Source organism: Bufo bufo, chromosome 4 (assembly GCF_905171765.1).
Source record: "Bufo bufo chromosome 4, aBufBuf1.1, whole genome shotgun sequence".
Lineage (NCBI taxonomy): Eukaryota > Metazoa > Chordata > Amphibia > Anura > Bufonidae > Bufo > Bufo bufo.
In genome coordinates this window covers 118,100,982-118,118,961 of record NC_053392.1, presented here as the reverse complement: position 1 = coordinate 118,118,961, position 17,980 = coordinate 118,100,982, and the positions used below count along the sequence as shown (strand labels likewise).

Below are 17,980 nucleotides of genomic sequence, written 5' to 3'. Positions count from 1 at the left end.
TTTTTGGAGACATGTCCTGTGGTCTGACGAAACTAAAATGTAACTTTTTGGCCATAATGACCATTGCTACGTTTGGAGGAAAAAGGGAGAAGCTTGGAAGCCTAAGAACACCATCCCAACTGTGAAACACGGGGATGGCAGCATCATGTTGTGGGGTTGTTTTGCTGCCGGAGGGACTGGTGCATTTCACAAAATAGATAGCATCATGAGGAAAAAAAGACTATGTGGAAATACTGAAGCAACATCTCAAGACATCAGCCAGGAAGTTAAAGCTTGGGCGAAAATGGCTCTTCCAAATGGACAATGATCCGAAGCATACTGTCAAACTGGTTACAGTGGCTTAAGGATTAGTGATGAGCGGCAGGGGTCATATTCGAATTCGCGATATTTCGCGAATATTTCGTAGAATATTCATCGAATATTTGCAAATTCGAATATTCGTTAGGAGTAGTGTTGATTGCGAATTTTCGCAATACGAATTTTTGTAATAAGAATTTTCGTGATGCAAATTTTCGTAATGAGAATCAATGAGATCGTGAAAATTCAGATCCGATGGTATATTCTAACACCCAGGCGTTCCCATAGCGACGGGAACGCTTGTCGGGGAGGAGTATGGAACAACTGTACAGATTTTAAAAAAAAGACGAATATTCTAGAAAACAAATATATTAGTTTTTTAGAATATTCGTAATATTCAAAAACAAGAATATATAGCAATATAGCGAATATTCGAAAAAAAACTAATATAGAGCAATTTAGCTAATATAGTGCTATAATCTTCTTTGTCTAATAGTTGTAATTTTTTTCTCATCTGAAGTTCAGATTGGAAAGAAATTACAACTATTAAAAAAAAATGTCATCACTATATTAGCTAAATTGTTCTACATTAATTTTTTTTGAATTTTCGCTATATTGCTATATATTCTTGTTTTAGAATATTACGAATATTCGAAAAACAAATATATAGCACTATATCGAATATATTAGTTTTTTAGAATATTTGTCTTTTTTTCCATCTGAAGTCATGATTCCTCCCTGCTTAATTTACTTAAGCAGGGAGGAATCATGACTTCAGATGGAAACAAAGGCGAATATTCTAAAAAAACTAATATATTCGATATAGTGCTATATATTCGTTTTTTGAATATTCATAATATTCTAAAACAAGAATATATAGCAATATAGCGAATATTCGAAAAAAACAAAAAAAAAATAATGTAGAACTATTTAACTAATATAGTGCTATAATCTTTTTTCTTAATAGTTGTAATTTTTTTCCAATCTGAACTTCAGATGAGAAAAAAATTACAACTATTAGACAAAGAAGATTATAGCACTATATTAGCTAAATTGCTCTATATTCGTTTTTTTTAGAATATTCGCTATATTTCTATATATTCTTGTTTTTGAATATTACAAATATTCTAAAAAACGAAAATATATTCGTATTTTAGAATATTCGTCTTTTTTTTTAATCTGTACAGTTGTTCCACTTTGGCATACTCCTCCCCGACAAAAGTCCCTATCACCACGGGAATGCCCGGGGGTTAGAATATACCATTGGATCTGAGTTTTCACGATCTTATTGATTCCCATTACGAAAATTCACATTACGAAAAGTCAAGGTATTGCAGCCTTCTCATTGACCCACAAGCTAGAAGCAGGGAGGGATCATGTGTACTGTTAAAAAAAAATCTCGAATATTCGAAATTATGAATATATATCATTATATTCTAAATATTCGCAAATTCTCGAAGTGCCGATATTCGAGATAAAAATTCGCAATTCGAATATTCGTGATCAACACTATTAAGGATAACAAAGTCAATGTTTTGGAGCGGCCATCAAAAAGCCCTGATCTCAATCCTATAGAAAATTTATGGGCAAAGCTGAAAAGGAAGGTGCGAGCAAGGCGACCAACAAACATGGCTCAGTTACACCAGTTTTGTTAGGAGCAATGGGCCCAAATTCTGACCAACTATTGTGAGAAGCTTGTGGAAGGATATCCAAAATGTTTGACCCAAGTCATACAGTTTAAGGGCAATGGTACCAAATATTAATGAAATTTAGGTAAATTTTTGACTTTGCAGAAAGTAATAAAAATGCCTTAAAACATTCTCTCTCTCATTATTCTGGCATTTGGCAAATAATATTAATTATGGTAATTCTAAATTGACCAAAAACAGGAAAGGTTTATTCTGTTTTCATGTCATTATATATATATATATATATATATATATATACACACAGCCAGGTCCATAAATATTGGGACATGGACACAATTCTAAAATTTTTGGCTCTATACACCACCACAATGGATTTGAAATGAAACAAACAAGATGTGCTTTAACTACAGACTGTCAGCTTTAATTTGAGGGTATTTACATCCAAATCAGGTGAACGGTGTAGGAATTACAACAGTTTGCATATGTGCCTCCCACTTGTTAAGGAACCAAAAGTAATTGGACAAAATAATAATCATAAATCAAACTTTCACTTTTTAATACTTGGTTGCAAAGCCTTTGCAGTCAATTACAGACTGAAGTCTGGAACGCATAGACATCACCAGACGCTGGGTTTCATCCCTGGTGATGCTCTGCTAGGCCTCTACTGCAACTGTCTTCAGTTCCTGCTTGTTCTTGGGGCATTTTCCCTTCAGTTTTGTCTTCAGCAAGTGAAATGCATGCTCAATCGGATTCAGGTCAGGTGATTGACTTGGCCATTGCATAACATTCCACTTCTTTCCCTTAAAAAACTCTTTGGTTGCTTTTGCAGTATGCTTTGGGTCATTGTCCATCTGCACTGTGAAGCGCCGTCCAATGAGTTCTGAAGCATTTGGCTGAATATGAGCAGATAATATTGCCCAAAACACTTCAGAATTCATCCTGCTGCTTTTGTCAGCAGTCACATCATCAACAAATACAAGAGAATCAGTTCCATTGGCAGCCATACATGCCCACGCCATGACACTACCACCACCATGCTTCACTGATGAGGTGGTATGCTTAGGATCATGAGCAGTTCCTTTCCTTCTCCATACTCTTCTCTTCCCATCACTCTGGTACAAGTTTATCTTGGTCTCATCTGTCCATTGGATGTTGTTCCAGAACTGTGAAGGCTTTTTTAGATGTCGTTTGACAAACTCTAATCTGGCCTTCCTGTTTTTGAGGCTCACCAGTGGTTTACATCTTGTAGTGAACCCTCTGTATTCACTCTGGTGAAGTCTGCTCTTGATTGTTGACTTTGGCACACATACACCTACCTCCTGGAGAGTGTTCTTGATCTGGCCAACTGTTGTGAAGGGTGTTTTCTTCACCAGGGAAAGAATTCTTCAGTCATCCACCACAGTTGTTTTCCATGGTCTTCCGGGTCTTTTGGTGTTGCTGAGCTCACCGGTGCGTTCCTTCTTTTTAAGAATGTTCCAAACTGTTGTTTTGGCAATGCCTAATGTTTTTGCTATCTCTTTGATGGATTTGTTTAGTTTTTTCAGCCTAATGATGGCTTGCTTCACTGATAGTGACAGCTCTTTGGATCTAATCTTGAGAGTTGACAGCAACAGATTCCATATGCAAATAGCACACTTGAAGTGAACTCTGGACCTTTTATCTGCTCATTATAATTGGGATAATGAGGGAATAATACACACCTGGCCATGGAACAGCTGAGAAGCCAATTGTCCCATTACTTTTGATTCCTTAACAAGTGGGAGGCGCATATGCAAACTGTTGTAATTCCTACACTGTTTACCTGATTTGTATGTAAATACCCTTAAATTAAAGCTGACAGTCTGCAGTTAAAGCACATCTTTTTTTTTTTTTTTTCAAATCCATTGTGGTGGTGTATAGAGCCAAAAATGTTAGAATTGTGTCGGTGTCCCAATATTTATGGACCTGACTGTATATCCATGAAAAGCCGGGCAGCACTCCTTTGTTGACTGAAAGATGGGTGCCAGCGGTAATCCCTCGATTCAGGGTGATGAACAAATAATGAAAATCCGCGGCACTCCTTGAAAGATGAAAAAAATGTGCTATTTATTCACACATGTCATACAGCAACGTTTCGGTTCTCTCTCAGAACCTTTTTCAAGCCACTTGGCTTGAAAAAGCTTCTGAGAGAGAACCGAAACGTTGCTGTATGACATGTGTGAATAAATAGCACATTTTTTTCATCTTTCAAGGAGTGCTGTGGATTTTCATTATTTATATATATATATATATATATATATATATATATATATATATATATATATATATATAGTACAGACCAAAAGTTTAGACACCTTCTCATTCAAAGAGTTTTCTTTTTTTTCATGACTATGAAAATTGTAGATTCACACTGAAGGCATCAAAACTATGAATTAACACATGTGGAATTATTTACATAACAAACAAGTGTGAAACAACTGAAAATATGTCATATTCTAGGTTCTTCAAAGTAGCCACCTTTTGCTTTGATTACTGCTTTGCACACTCTTGGCATTCTCTTGATGAGCTTCAAGAGGTAGTCCCCTGAAATGTTTTTCACTTCACAGGTGTGCCCTGTCAGGTTTAATAAGTGGGATTTCTTGCCTTATAAATGTGGTTGGGACCATCAGTTGCGTTGAGGAGAAGTCAGGTGGATACACAGCTGATAGTCCTACTGAATAGACTGTTAGAATTTGTATTATGGCAAGAAAAAAGCAGCTAAGTAAAGAAAAACGAGTGGCCATCATTACTTTAAGAAATTAAGGTCAGTCAGTCAGCTGGAAAATTGTGAAAACTTTGAAAGTAAGGGCTATTTGACCATGAAGGAGAGTGATGGGGTGCTGCGCCAGATGACCTGGCCTCCACAGTCACCGGACCTAAACCCAATCGAGATGGTTTGGGGTAAGCTGGACCGCAGAGTGAAGGCAAAAGGGCCAACAAGTGCTAAGCATCTCTGGGAACTCCTTCAAGCCTGTTGGAAGACCATTTCAGGGGACTACCTCTTGAAGCTCATCAAGAGAATGCCAAGAGTGTGCAAAGCAGTAATCAAAGCAAAAGGTGGCTACTTTGAAGAACCTAGAATATGACATATTTTCAGTTGTTTCACACTTATTTGTCATGTATATAATTCCACATGTGTTAATTAATAGTTTTGATGCCTTCATAGTCATGAAAATAAAGAAAACTCTTTGAATGAGAAGGTGTGTCCAAATTTTTGATCTGTACTGTGTATATATATATATATATATATATATATATATATATGATGAAACAACGGACAGCACTCCAGGTAAAAGAAAGTGGTGTTTATTCACCCATGTGGATGGCAACGTTTCAGCTCATACAAGAGCCTTTGTCAAGCCTTTGGCTTGACAAAGGCTCTTGTATGAGCTGAAACGTTGCCATCCACATGGGTGAATAAACACCACTTTCTTTTACCTGGAGTGCTGTCCGTTGTTTCATCTTCCATTGATGGGGTAAGCTGCTACATCCCTGGACATAGCACCCTCCTTGTGTCGTTCCTCCGGTGCCGCCATTGTTTTTCTTTTTATATATATATATATATATATATATATATATATATATATATATATATATATATATAAATTAGAGATTGGTGAATTTCTTAAAAGTTTGATTCGGCTGATTCAGCAAATTTCACAAATTTAATTTTTTGTAAGTAGCGGGTGCAATGACAGGGAGCTGCGATAGCGCCGCCTCCGTCATTGTACCCCTCAGATGCCGCATTCATACATGATCGCGGTATCTGAATGTAAAATTATCAGTAATTAATTTTTTTTTAATCAAACTTACAGGCTCCATTTGCTCACGACGGGCCGGCCGCCGCCATCTTGCTTGAATATCTCGGCCGAAATCCTGTGTGGCCCGAGAGTACGTCATCACGCCAGTTGGTGTGGTGACGTATGACGTCACCACGCCGGCCGGCGTGATGATGTAATCTTGTGCCGCACAGGATTTCGCCCAAGATCTTCAAGCAAGATGGAGGCTGGCGGCCCATTGCGAGCAAATGGAGGAGGTAAGTTTGAATTTTTTTGTTTTTTTTATACTATTTCAGGTTAAATGGATTCCCTAACACGAGGCACGAGGAAATTCGGCTTCTAGGCGAATCGAATTTATCCTGAAATTCGGATCGAATTCCATTTCGTGGGATTCGATTCGCTCATCTCTAGTATATATATAAATATGTATATATATATTTATATAAAAATGCTCAAAAAATGGCAGCAAAGGACAAAAAGAAACAGAGCAAGATATTGAGGTGCACGCCTGTTAATCCGACCCTGACCCAAAATTGCAAAAAGAAAAAAATCAGGCAGCACTCTTACCTTAAAAAATGGAAATGTCGTGCTTCCAGCATGGGTGAATGAATTATATCCATTTTTTAAGGGGAGAGTGCTGTCTGATTTTCTTATATATATATATATATATATATTTATTTATACAAAGTACTATTGTGTAGGAGGAGAAAACATACCATAGAGGCAGACCATGCAGCTGCTATGGGCCCTTGGAGAAAAAAGACCCAGACCTGACATATTCCCTTTTCTAATTGCATACTTGGCAGCATTGAGAAGTTGGCTTGCGGGAGGGTTCTGTTTGCGGCCGGTAGTACTATTTTATTCCAGGTGGGCACACACCTCTTTCCCAGAGACTCTGCTCATTTTATGTAGGCTTCACCCTTTTTGTTGCACATTACGCTCCTTTTTGTAACACGTCCTATCCGGTCATGTATGGCATATATGGGTAGAGCTAATACAGCATCCTGGCACCACATATAGTTCACGCCCATGGAGGGCTGCTTTCCAGGAGGAAGTAGCCCTCCATGCATTGTGTGTAAGATTTGCCAACTCCTCCAGAAGTCTGAGATGTCTTCTCTTTTCCAGGACATTTCTGGAGAGTTGGCAAGTATGGCTAATGGGAGCCAAGGGTATTGAAAAAGTACAAAGCACTATGTGTCGCCCATTTTGATTTTTTTCCCCTATGGGGCCTCCTGTCTTCCATGTAAGCCACTATACTGGGAAATGCACAAAAACTAGTAATTACTGAACTAATTTTTTGGGGCTTTTTGCACTCTAAGTCATTGATCTCTTTTGTCCAGATATTGGTCAATAGGCCACACAAAGCACATTCATTTCCTTGAAGGTAGGAATTTAATGAGTGTTTCTGCCACCCAATGTAGAATTTCCTCAAGATTTTCTATTTAAGAAATCTGAGGTGCCAAAGTCTGGAATGTATATAATGTCTAGAATATATATTACTGAGTTTTGATATGTGAACTTACACATAGAGAATATACTAAACATCCATTAATTCTGTATAATAAGTAGCAGCTTATTTTCTGTTTTAATTTCTTACAGCTAATGAGTGCAAAGGAACAGGATCAACACCAGGTACATCTATCTATCTATCTATCTATCTATCTATCTATCTATCTATCTATTATTTAAGCTGTCATGGGCTGAAAATGGGTGGGATTTATATAATAGTAGTTTCCGCCATGTTTGGGGCATGGTGAGGGGTATAAATGTCCCGAATTTACCATCTGACACCTGGCAAAGAGGACGGATGCGGCAGTGTGCTGGCGGGCACCTGCGTCTCCTACAAGGTAAGCCAGTACTGGGACCCATAGTGCTGCAATGTGTAGACAGTAGTGTTGATCACGAATATTCGAATTTAGAATTTTTATCGCGAATATAGGTACTTCGAAAATTCGCGAAAATTTCGAATATAGTTATATATATTCGTAATTTCGAATATTCTAATTTTTTTCTTTTCTAATTTTTTATTTTTTTTTTGCAGTACACATGATCCCTCACTGCTTCTAGCTTGTGGGCCAATAAGAAGGCTGCAATATACTTGACTTTAGGAGTAGTAGTGTTTGGGAATTTTGCTCTATATTCTTTTTTTTTGAATATTCGCTATATTGCTATATATTCTTGTTTTAGAATATTATGAATATTCGAAAAAACGAAGTTATAGCAATATAGAGAATATTCGAAAAAAATCGAATAGAGCAATTTAGCTAATATAGTGATATAATCTTCTTTGTCTAATAGTTGTAAATAGAAAATTCGCATATTACACAATCATTACCTTTCCGTTTTTTCGAGTAAAAAAAAAAATCGTGAATTTTCGACGAATATTCTACAAAATATTCGCGAAATATCGCGAATTCGAATATGACCCCTGCCGCTCATCACTAGTAGACAGCGATCTGCCACCCTGCAGTGGAGATGCAGATCCCATACTGACAAAGACCAAGTATGTCAGATATTCAGGTTCCTAAATAACACTAAAAGCAAGTTTATGAATGTAAAGTGATGTGTGATTTTTTTATTTTGGCCTTTGAACAGACCAGACAAATGATGTTGGTTTTTTCTGAATTAATACCTATTAAGCTCCAAATTTCCTACATCACCATGAGAGGGATCTTGCTGCACATGAATTTATTATTGTGTTCTATGTATGAATTACATGCAATAAGCAACTTTGCTCCCTCTAGTAATGGCTGCAGGTTATATGAGTTTGACCTTTTAGCTCCATGTTAGGGTTGAGAGGACCCGTGGATGTTCGGGTTCGCCAGGTTTGGGGGAACTTTGGGTAAAAGTTCGGGTTCGGGACCCGAACTTGACCCGAACTCCAACCCGAACCCCATTGAAGTCAATGGGGACCCAAACTTTGGTACACTAAAATGTCTGTAAAATAGTCATAGTGAGGGCTAGAGGGCTGCAAAATGAAGCAAAATGGGGGTAAGAGCAGGACAATTGCCCTGCAAGCAAATGTGGATAGGAAAATTACTTAAAATAACAGAACATAAAAAAATTAAAAATAATAATCTTGAACTACGAGGCGGAGGTCCAAGTGGAGGTGGCTGTGTAGGTGGAAGAAGTGGTGGAGGAGGCGGTAGCCAACACTGTTTTTGTTGGTTTTTATTTTTTATTTTTTTTCCCTTTATTTATTTTTAATAAATTTGGGAAGACCCCAAAATATTGGGAACTAGAAAAGAGAATGTAAAGAGAAAGTGCGCTGTAGTCTAACAATGGCTGGGTGCAGCCAGTATACTTGTCTATTCAGCACAAGGTAAGGACAAGTCCTGTGGAATCCATGCCTGGTTCATTTTAATGAATGTGAGCTTGTCCAAGTTTGCTGTGGACAGGCGGCTGCGCTTGTCTATGATCACCCCCCGCCGTGCTAAACACACGTTCGGACAATACACTGGCCGCAGGGCAGGGCAGCACCTCCAAGGCCTAAAGGGCAAGCTCACGAAATGTGCCCAATTTGGAGACCCAGAAGTTGAATGGGGCAGACCCATCAGTCAGTACATCTAGGAGTGTGCACACGTACTGTTCCACCATGTTGGTGAAATGCTGCCTCCTGCTAAGACGTTCCGTATCAGCTGTTGGTTCTGGTTGTTGTGGCGTGCTGACAAAGCTTTTCCACATTTCGGCCATGCTAACCCTCCCTTCTCAGGTGCTGATGGTGCCCCGGCTGCATTGGAGACTTCTTCCTCCTCCTCCGCCTTGTGCTTCCACTGAGCCCCTGCTGTCAGGTGGGAATGCCATTAGCAGAGCGTCTACTAGCAAGCGCTTTACTCGTGCATCTTCTGATCACGCTCCAGTGAGGAAATTAAGTACGGCATGTTGTCCTTGTAGCGGGGATCCAGCAGGGTGGCCACCCAGTAATCATCACAAGTTAGAATGTGGGCAACTCGGCGGTCATTGCGGAGACACTGCAGCATGTAATCGCTCATGTGTGCCAGGCTGCCCAGAGGCAACGACAAGCTGTCCTCTGTGGGAGGTGTATCGTCTGTGTCCTCTGTATTCCTCCAGCCATGCACCAGTGATAGCCACCAGTGATAGTGGTTTGGGTGCCACCCTGCAATGAACACGGTTCCATCTCCTACTCCTCATCCTCCACCTCGTCCTCCTCCAGAACTGTGCCCTGGCTGGACAATTGTGTACCTGCCGTTTGTGGGTGCAGGAACCCACCCTCAGAGCCACTTGTGAATGACTGTCCGGAAACCCTATGAAATGATCCCTCTTCCTCCTCCTGTGCCACATCCTCTTCCATCATCGCCAGAAGCGTTTTTTCAAGGAGGCATAGTAGTGGGATAGTAACGTTGAGAACAGCGTTCTCGGCACTGGCCATGTTGGTGGAATACTCGAAAAACAGCGCAACAAGGAACACAGGTCTCGCATGGAGGCCCAGTCATTGGTGGTGAAGTGGTGCTGTTCCGCAGAGCGACTCACCCATGCGTGCTGCAGCTGAAACTCCACTCGCCAGGTGAGCAGCAGCAGGGTGAGAATGCCGAAAGCGCACAGAGACGGCGCACACTTTCTGCAACAGCTCTGACATATCGGGGTAATTTTTCAGGAACCTCTGCACCACCAAATTCAGCACATGCGCCAGGCAAGGGATGTGCATCAAACCGGCTAGACCCAGAGCTGCTTCAGATATATAAATGAAAAAAGGAAATTAAAACAAGGAATAACTAAATTAAAAACAGAGGACGGAAGGTATGTAGAAGAGAATAAAGGGCTAGCCGACTGCCTTAATGAATACTTCTGTTCAGTTTTTACAAAAGAAAAAGGAGAAGGACCTCCACTAGAAAGAATGACTATTAAATCGTTTGATGCATGTATCTTTACAGAGGAAGATGTTCTAAGTTTGCTGTCTAAGGTGAAGACAGATAAGTCACAGGGGCCTGATGAGATACACCCAAAATTATTAAAAGAGCTTAGTGGTGAGCTGGCAAAACCGTTAACAGATTTATTTAACCAATCATTAGTAACAGGAGTCGTCCCGGAAGATTGGAAATTGGCAAATGTCGTGCCCATTCACAAGAAAGATAGTAAGGAGGAATCGAGCAACTATAGACCAGTGAGTCTGACATCAATAGTAGGCAAATTAATGGAAACCCTATTAAAGGATAGGATTGTGGAACATCTAAAATCCCATGGATTACAAGATGAAAAACAACATGGGTTTACTTCAGGGAGATCATGTCAAACAAATCTTATAGATTTTTTTGACTGGGTGAATAAAATAATAGACGGTGGAGGTGCAGTAGACATCGCATTTCTAGATTTTAGTAAGGCTTTTGACACTGTCCCACATAGAAGACTTATCAATAAACTGCAGTCATTGAGCATGGACTCCCATATTGTTGAGTGGATTAGGCAGTGGCTGAGTGACAGACAACAGAGGGTTGTAGTCAATGGAGAACATTCAAAACAAGGTAATGTTACCAGTGGGGTTCCACAGGGATCTGTACTGGGACCGATTTTGTTTAATATCTTCATAAGTGATATTGCAAAAGGCCTCGCTGGTAAGGTTTGTCTTTTTGCTGATGACACAAAGATATGTAACAGGGTTGATGTTCCTGGAGGGAAACGCAAAATGGAAAAGGATTTAGGAAAACTAGAAGAATGGTCAGAACTCTGGAAACTGAAATTTAATGTGGATAAGTGCAAGATAATGCACCTGGGGCGTAAAAACCCAAGGGCAGAATATAGAATATTTGACACAGTCCTGACCTCAGTATCTGAGGAAAGGGATTTAGGAGTAATTATTTCAGAAGACTTAAAGGTGGGAAGACAATGTAATAGAGCAGCACGAAATGCCAGCAGAATGCTTGGATGTATAGGGAGAGGTATAAGCAGTAGAAAGAGTGAAGTGCTTATGCCGCTGTACAGAACACTGGTGAGACCTCACTTGGAGTATTGTGCGCAGTACTGGAGGCCATATCTCCAGAAGGATATAGATACTCTAGAGAGAGTTCAGAGAAGAGCTACTAAACTAGTACATGGATTGCAGGATAAAACTTACCAGGAAAGGTTAAAGGACCTTAATATGTATAGCTTGGAAGAAAGAAGAGACAGAGGGGATATGATAGAAACTTTTAAATACATAAAGGGAATCAACTCGGTAAAGGAAGAGAGCATATTTAAAAGAAGAAAAACTACCACAAGAGGACACAGTTTTAAATTAGAGGGGCAAAGGTTTAAAAGTAATATAAGGAAGTATTACTTTACTGAGAGAGTAGTGGATGCATGGAATAGCCTTCCTGCAGAAGTGGTAGCTGCAAATACAGTGAAGGGGTTTAAGCATGCATGGGATAGGCATAAGGCCATCCTTCATATAAGATAGGGCCGGGGGCTATCCATAGTATTCAGTATATTGGGCAGACTAGATGGGCCAAATGGTTCTTATCTGCCGACACATTCTATGTTTCTATGTTTCTATGTTCTATGTTTCTATGCTACGAGATTTTGCCCATTATCGCACACCACCAGGCCGGGCTTGAGGCTCAGTGGCACCAACCACTCATCGGTCTGTTGTTCCATGCCCGTCCACAGCTCCTGCGCGGTGTGTGGTTTTTCCCCCAAACAGACGAGTTTCAAAACAGCCTGCTGTCGTTTTCCCTTGGCTGTGCTGAAGTTGGTGGTGCAGGTGTTACGCTGACCGAAGGAGGAGGCGGTAGAGGAGGAAGCCGAGTAGGAGGCAACAGGAGGCAATGAGAAATGTCCTGCAATCCGCGGAAGGACATGTGCCAAACTGCTATCTGCCTCAGGCCCAGCCGCCACTGCATTTTCCCAGTGTGCAGTTAGGGAGATTTAACGTCCCTGTCTGTGCTTACTGGTCCACGTATCGGTGGTTATGTGTGTGGCAGGCGCAGCACTATGAAGTGCCTTTTGCGCTGTGGCATAAGAAGAATTTTGATATCTCTAACTTTTTAGTCCAACCAGACTGTCTGTTACTCTGTAATTCTTCTAGCGCTGGTTTATGGAATCAGTAGGTTTAAAGAGCACACCAAATGCTTGAAATAACTTCTTTATTAACTTCAACTTTTCTTCATATATAACACTGCCGCCTCCGCAGCAGATAGTCCATGTACAAAACACGTGTTGAATAAAGTATCACAAAATGGCGGTATGCATAAGATGGTGGTTCAACTGTTCAATCTTGTCATTCAACATAAAATGGTGGATATATTTCTCTCTTCAGTATCTGTACTCTCACTTTAAGTTATTTAAGCACTTTATGATCTCTCTGATAGGTATATCTGAGGTTTAACCAATAGTTCTACTTGCTCAACTTGGTTTGCAGTTTGCAGTTAGCAGTAACTATTTGCAAATTGGTTGAGTATGATCTGGTATCAGCAGTTCGTTTATTTGAAATTTGGATTGCAATTTGGTGGAACTGTAAGTAAACATACATAACTGGTTCAGTATACAGTTCTAATCACAATACTAACAACAGGAACATTATATAACTGTTCTAAATACCTACTTTGGCCTCTTGTTCCCATAAAACTCAGCTCTTAGTGGAGTGAATGTCTGTTAAGCTCCTATTCTCTGGTGTAATGATTCTAGCAGGGGATTTCCCACACAGGCTGTGTGTGAGGCTGGCTGTGATTGGTCAATACTCTTGCTCAGTGTGAGGCTGGCTGTGATTGGTCAAGACTCCTGCTCAGTAACAACAGTTTAACTCTATGCTTTATGTTGATTTTGCTGTGTCATTGAGCTTACCTTACATTCATATAATGAATCTTAAAGGCATATGATCTTTTCTGCTTCTTGGAACACAATATATGACTGTTACATGACATCCAAAAGCATTAAGTCACAGTAAATAACTCTGCTTTTGTCTTTAACATATAAACATAGGAACTGTATAAAGGTTATTGGCAGGTCTAGCTGTATACACATATAAGCCATATTAGCAACTTAGGACAGGTCTTAGCTGGCCAGCTACAATATGGACCTTGCCACAGATGGCATTGCGCAGTGCACACCTGATTTTGTCTGCCACTTGGTTGTGCAGGGCAAGTGTCACGGTTCCTTCTGTGACAGAGGTTAGAATATCGGAGAGACTCACTGCACGTGAGGTTAACTTACAGTGTCTTGATTCTCAGTGTTGTGGTTTGGTAATGACCACACCTCTTGTCAGGTGCAACCCGTGGTCATTACTGCTTCCCTACTTAGTTTGGTCTCACATGCGGTTGATATTCTCTGCTCGGATTTGGAAGAGTTGGTGTGTGGACCTTACCTGTGTTCCTGCTCATCCATTTTCTATAAGATAAGTTGTACTGCTCTTTGGTGGCTTCCCCTGTGCTTGTTGTTACTAGGCCTCAGGGAGACGCTGGTTCGTTCACCTGGGAAGGAACCAGTAGTCTCATTCCCTGCCACTACCTAGGGAATTTCAGGGCTCCTAGGGTCTAGGTTCCGGCGTATGTATTTTCCCATATCCAGGGTCTATACATTCTGACAGGAGTCAGGGACAGGTTTAGGGGCTTCCTAGGAGGTGACCTTTTCCCTCTCCCTAGCCTTAAAGGCCTAGTCCTGTGTCCCTCCCCTGTATTCGTGACAGCAGGGATGGCTCGCCTTTAGTGGCAGCTGGGAACCACGTTCTGTGGGACAGCTAATGCCATAAGGTTTTTAAATATCTCCGTCTCCACCAGACGGAAATTTAAAGGCCAGGAATTTTGAAATGCTGGCATTCAGGGCCAAGGATCGCTGGTGGGTAGGGGGGTACTTCCTCTTTCTCTCCATTTTTTGGGGGATGGACAGCTAATCGCTCACATGGGACAGTGTGGAGATGCTTGGTGACGGTGGTGGAGGTGGTGGTGTTGCTGCCACATCCTCTGTTTGCAGGGTGGCAGGCGCCACTGTCACTCCAGAGGGGGAAGGAAGAGGCCGAGACTGCAGCAGAAGAGGGAGCAGGAGGAGCCTGAGATCTTTCAGGGTTTTTGAGGTTTATACTCCACTGCAGATCGTGCTTTGCATTTAGATGCCTGGTCATGCAGGTGCTGCTCAGGTTTAGAACATTTATGCCTCGCTTCAGGCTCTGATTGCACAGCATGCAAACCACTCGCGTCTTGTCGTCAGCACATTGTCTGAAGAACTACCACGTCAGGGAACTCCTTGGAGCTGGCTTTGGTGTGCTCAGTCCCTGGGTGAGGTGGGCAGTAGCAGGCATACTAGCTAGGGGATGGCCACTCTGTTTTGCACCCTGCATTCTCTTTTGCTGGCGCTGTGTTACCACCACCTCTTCCTCCGAATTGCACACGTCACTCGCATGACTTTAATTCCATGTGGGGTCTAGGACCTCATCATCCTCCACATCATCTTCTACCCACTCCTCACCCCTGCCCTCCTTGCTGGTGTGCACACTGCAGAAAGCCGCAGAAGTTGGCACCTGTGTTTCGTCATCCTCAGAGACGTGCTGAGGATGTCCACATCCTGAAACATAAGTGGTTGGGCATCAGTGCACTCAATCTCTTCCACTTCTGGGGCAGGGCTAAGTGGATGGGCCACAGAAACCCTGCCAGCAGAGTCATCAAAAAGCATAAGAGACTGCTGCATGATTTGGGGCTTAGACTGCTTGGGTGATTTGCAAGGGGGGGAGGTGAAAGACAGATGCCCATGGACTGCAGGTGCCAACTCTGCGCTTTCAGCAGGGGACCGGGTGGGAGACAATGTAAAGGAACTGGAGGAATGTCAGCCACCCAATCTACTACCTCCTCTATTTGTTCTGGCCTCACCATTCGTACACCGGTATTCAGGCCTACAAAATAACGCTGAACGTTCTGTCAACTACGTGCACCTGATAAAGGTGTTTCATTTGTGTGTGTAGCTGGCACAGATCAACCATATCCATGTCCTCTCCCTGCAACAGGAGCTCCACCAACACCAGCAGCACCACTACCAGGGCCATGTCCCTTATTTGATACTCTCTTCATTCTTTGAGGTCACCCACCGAACTAACAGATGGATTAACAAACAATTGGTATATGTCACCCACCGAGCTAACAGATGGATTAACTAGATTTATTTCCCCGTCACGTACAGTATGCAGTGCAGGTGTACCTCACACAAACAATTGGTATATGTCACCCACCGATTTGACAGATGGATTAACTAGATTTATTTCCCCGTCACGTATGCAGTGCAGGTGTACCCAACACAAACAATTTGTATATGCCACCCATCGATGTAACAGACAGATTAACTATTATATTTTGGTGTTAGGGGTACAAAGATGGTACATTGCACCCACCAAAAAATTGCTCTAGGTCACCCACAGAATTAACAGCCACATTAACTATTACATTTCTGTGTCAGGGGTGCCAAGATGGTGCATTGTACCCACAAAAGATCGCTATAAGTCACCCACAGAATTATCAGCCAGATTATTTAATATAGTTCTGTGTCAGGGGTGCAAAGCTGGTGTATTGCACCCACAAAAAAAATCACTATAGGTCACCCACAGTATAAATAGCCAGATGAGATTCCTGTCCCTCACTTCAGCTGCCTGCTTCTTGTCCCTGCACTACTCAGAGCTGATGGGCAGTGCTACACGTGATCCAGCTTTTATAGAGGCTGGGTCACATGATGCACGGGCCAATCACAGCCCTGTGATGGCTTCTAAGTGCCCACAGCTTAAAAGCTTGTTGATTGGCTGCCCTGCAGCCTTTCAACAAGCTTTATTAAATGCCTGAACACCGAACTCGAACCCAAACTTTTCCCGAAAAGTTCGGGTTCAGGTCCGGATACCCGAATTCGCAAAGTTCTGTACGGACCCGAACTTTACAGTTCGGGCTCGCTCAACCCTACTCCATGTCTATACATGAAATCAGAATTTTAAAAAGTAAAAAAAAGACCATATTTACCAAAAATTTTGAAAAATGTGCAAATTTCAAAGTTTCAGTTTCTCTACTTCTGTAATACATAGTAATACCCCCAAAAATTGTGATGACTTTACATTCCCCATATGTCTACTTCATGTTTGTAGCATTTTGGGAATGATATTTTATTTTTTGGGGATGTTACAAGGCTTAGAACTTTAGAAGCAAATCTTGAAATTTTTCAGAAATTTACAAAAAAACAATTTTTAGGGACCACTACAGGTCGGAAGTCACTTTGCGAGGCTTACATAATAGAAACCGCCCAAAAATAACCCCATTCTATAAACTACACCCTTCAAGGTATTCAAAACTGATTTTACAAACTTCTTAACCCTTTAGGTGTTGCACAAGAGTTATTGGCAAATGGGGATGAAATTTGAGAATTACATTTTTTTGCCTAATTTTCCATTTTAACCCATTTTTTCCACTAACAAAGCAAGGGTTAACAGCCAAACAAGACTGTATCTTTATTGCCCTGACTCTGCCGTTTACAGAAACACCCCATATGTGGCCGTAAACTACTGTACGGGCACATAGTAGGGCGTAGAGGGAAAGGTGCGCCGTATGGTTTTTGGAAGCCAGATTTTGCTGGACTGGTTTTTTGACACCATGTCCCATTTGAAGCCACCCTGATGCACCCCTAGAGTAGAAACTCCATAAAAATGACCCCATCTAAGAAACTACACCCCTCAAGGTATTCAAAACTGATTTTACAAACTTTGTTAACCCTTTAGGTGTTGCACAAGATTTAATGGAAAATAGAGATACAATTTCAAAATTTCACTTTTTTGGCAGATTTTCCATTTTAATATTTTTTTTACAGTTACAAAGCAGGGGTTAACAGCCAAACAAAACTCATTATTTATGGCCCTGATTCTGTAGTTTACAGAAACACCCCATATGTGGTCGTAAACCTATGTACGGGCACACGGCAGGGCGCAGAAGGAAAGGAATGCCATACGGTTTTTGGAAGGCAGATTTTGCTGGACTGTTTTTTTTGACACCATGTCCCATTTGAAGCCCCCCTGATGCACCCCTAGAGTAGAAACTCCCAAAAAGTGACCCCATTTTAGAAACTACGGGATAGGGTGGCATTTTTTTGGTACTAGTTTAGGGTACATATGATTTTTGGTTGCTCTATATTACACTTTTTTGTGCGGCAAGGTAACAAGAAATAGATTCTTTGGCACTTTTTTTTTTTTTTTGTTATTTACAACATTCATCTGACAGGTTAGATCATGTGGTCATTTTATAGAAAGGTTGTCACGGACGCGGCGATACCTAATATGTATACAATTTTTTTTAT

General features: G+C 41.2%; 1 protein-coding gene across 1 annotated transcript in view; it reads left to right on the top strand.

Moving 5' to 3' along the window:
* The window catches only part of LOC120997605 (serotransferrin-A-like), a 77,774-nt gene that overhangs the window by 38,900 nt on the left and 20,894 nt on the right, over positions 1–17,980 (top strand). The window contains exon 11 of the mRNA XM_040427748.1: positions 7,343–7,375. Within this exon, the coding sequence (XP_040283682.1) occupies positions 7,343–7,375 (33 nt within the window). The remainder of the gene's footprint in view (positions 1–7,342; positions 7,376–17,980) is intronic.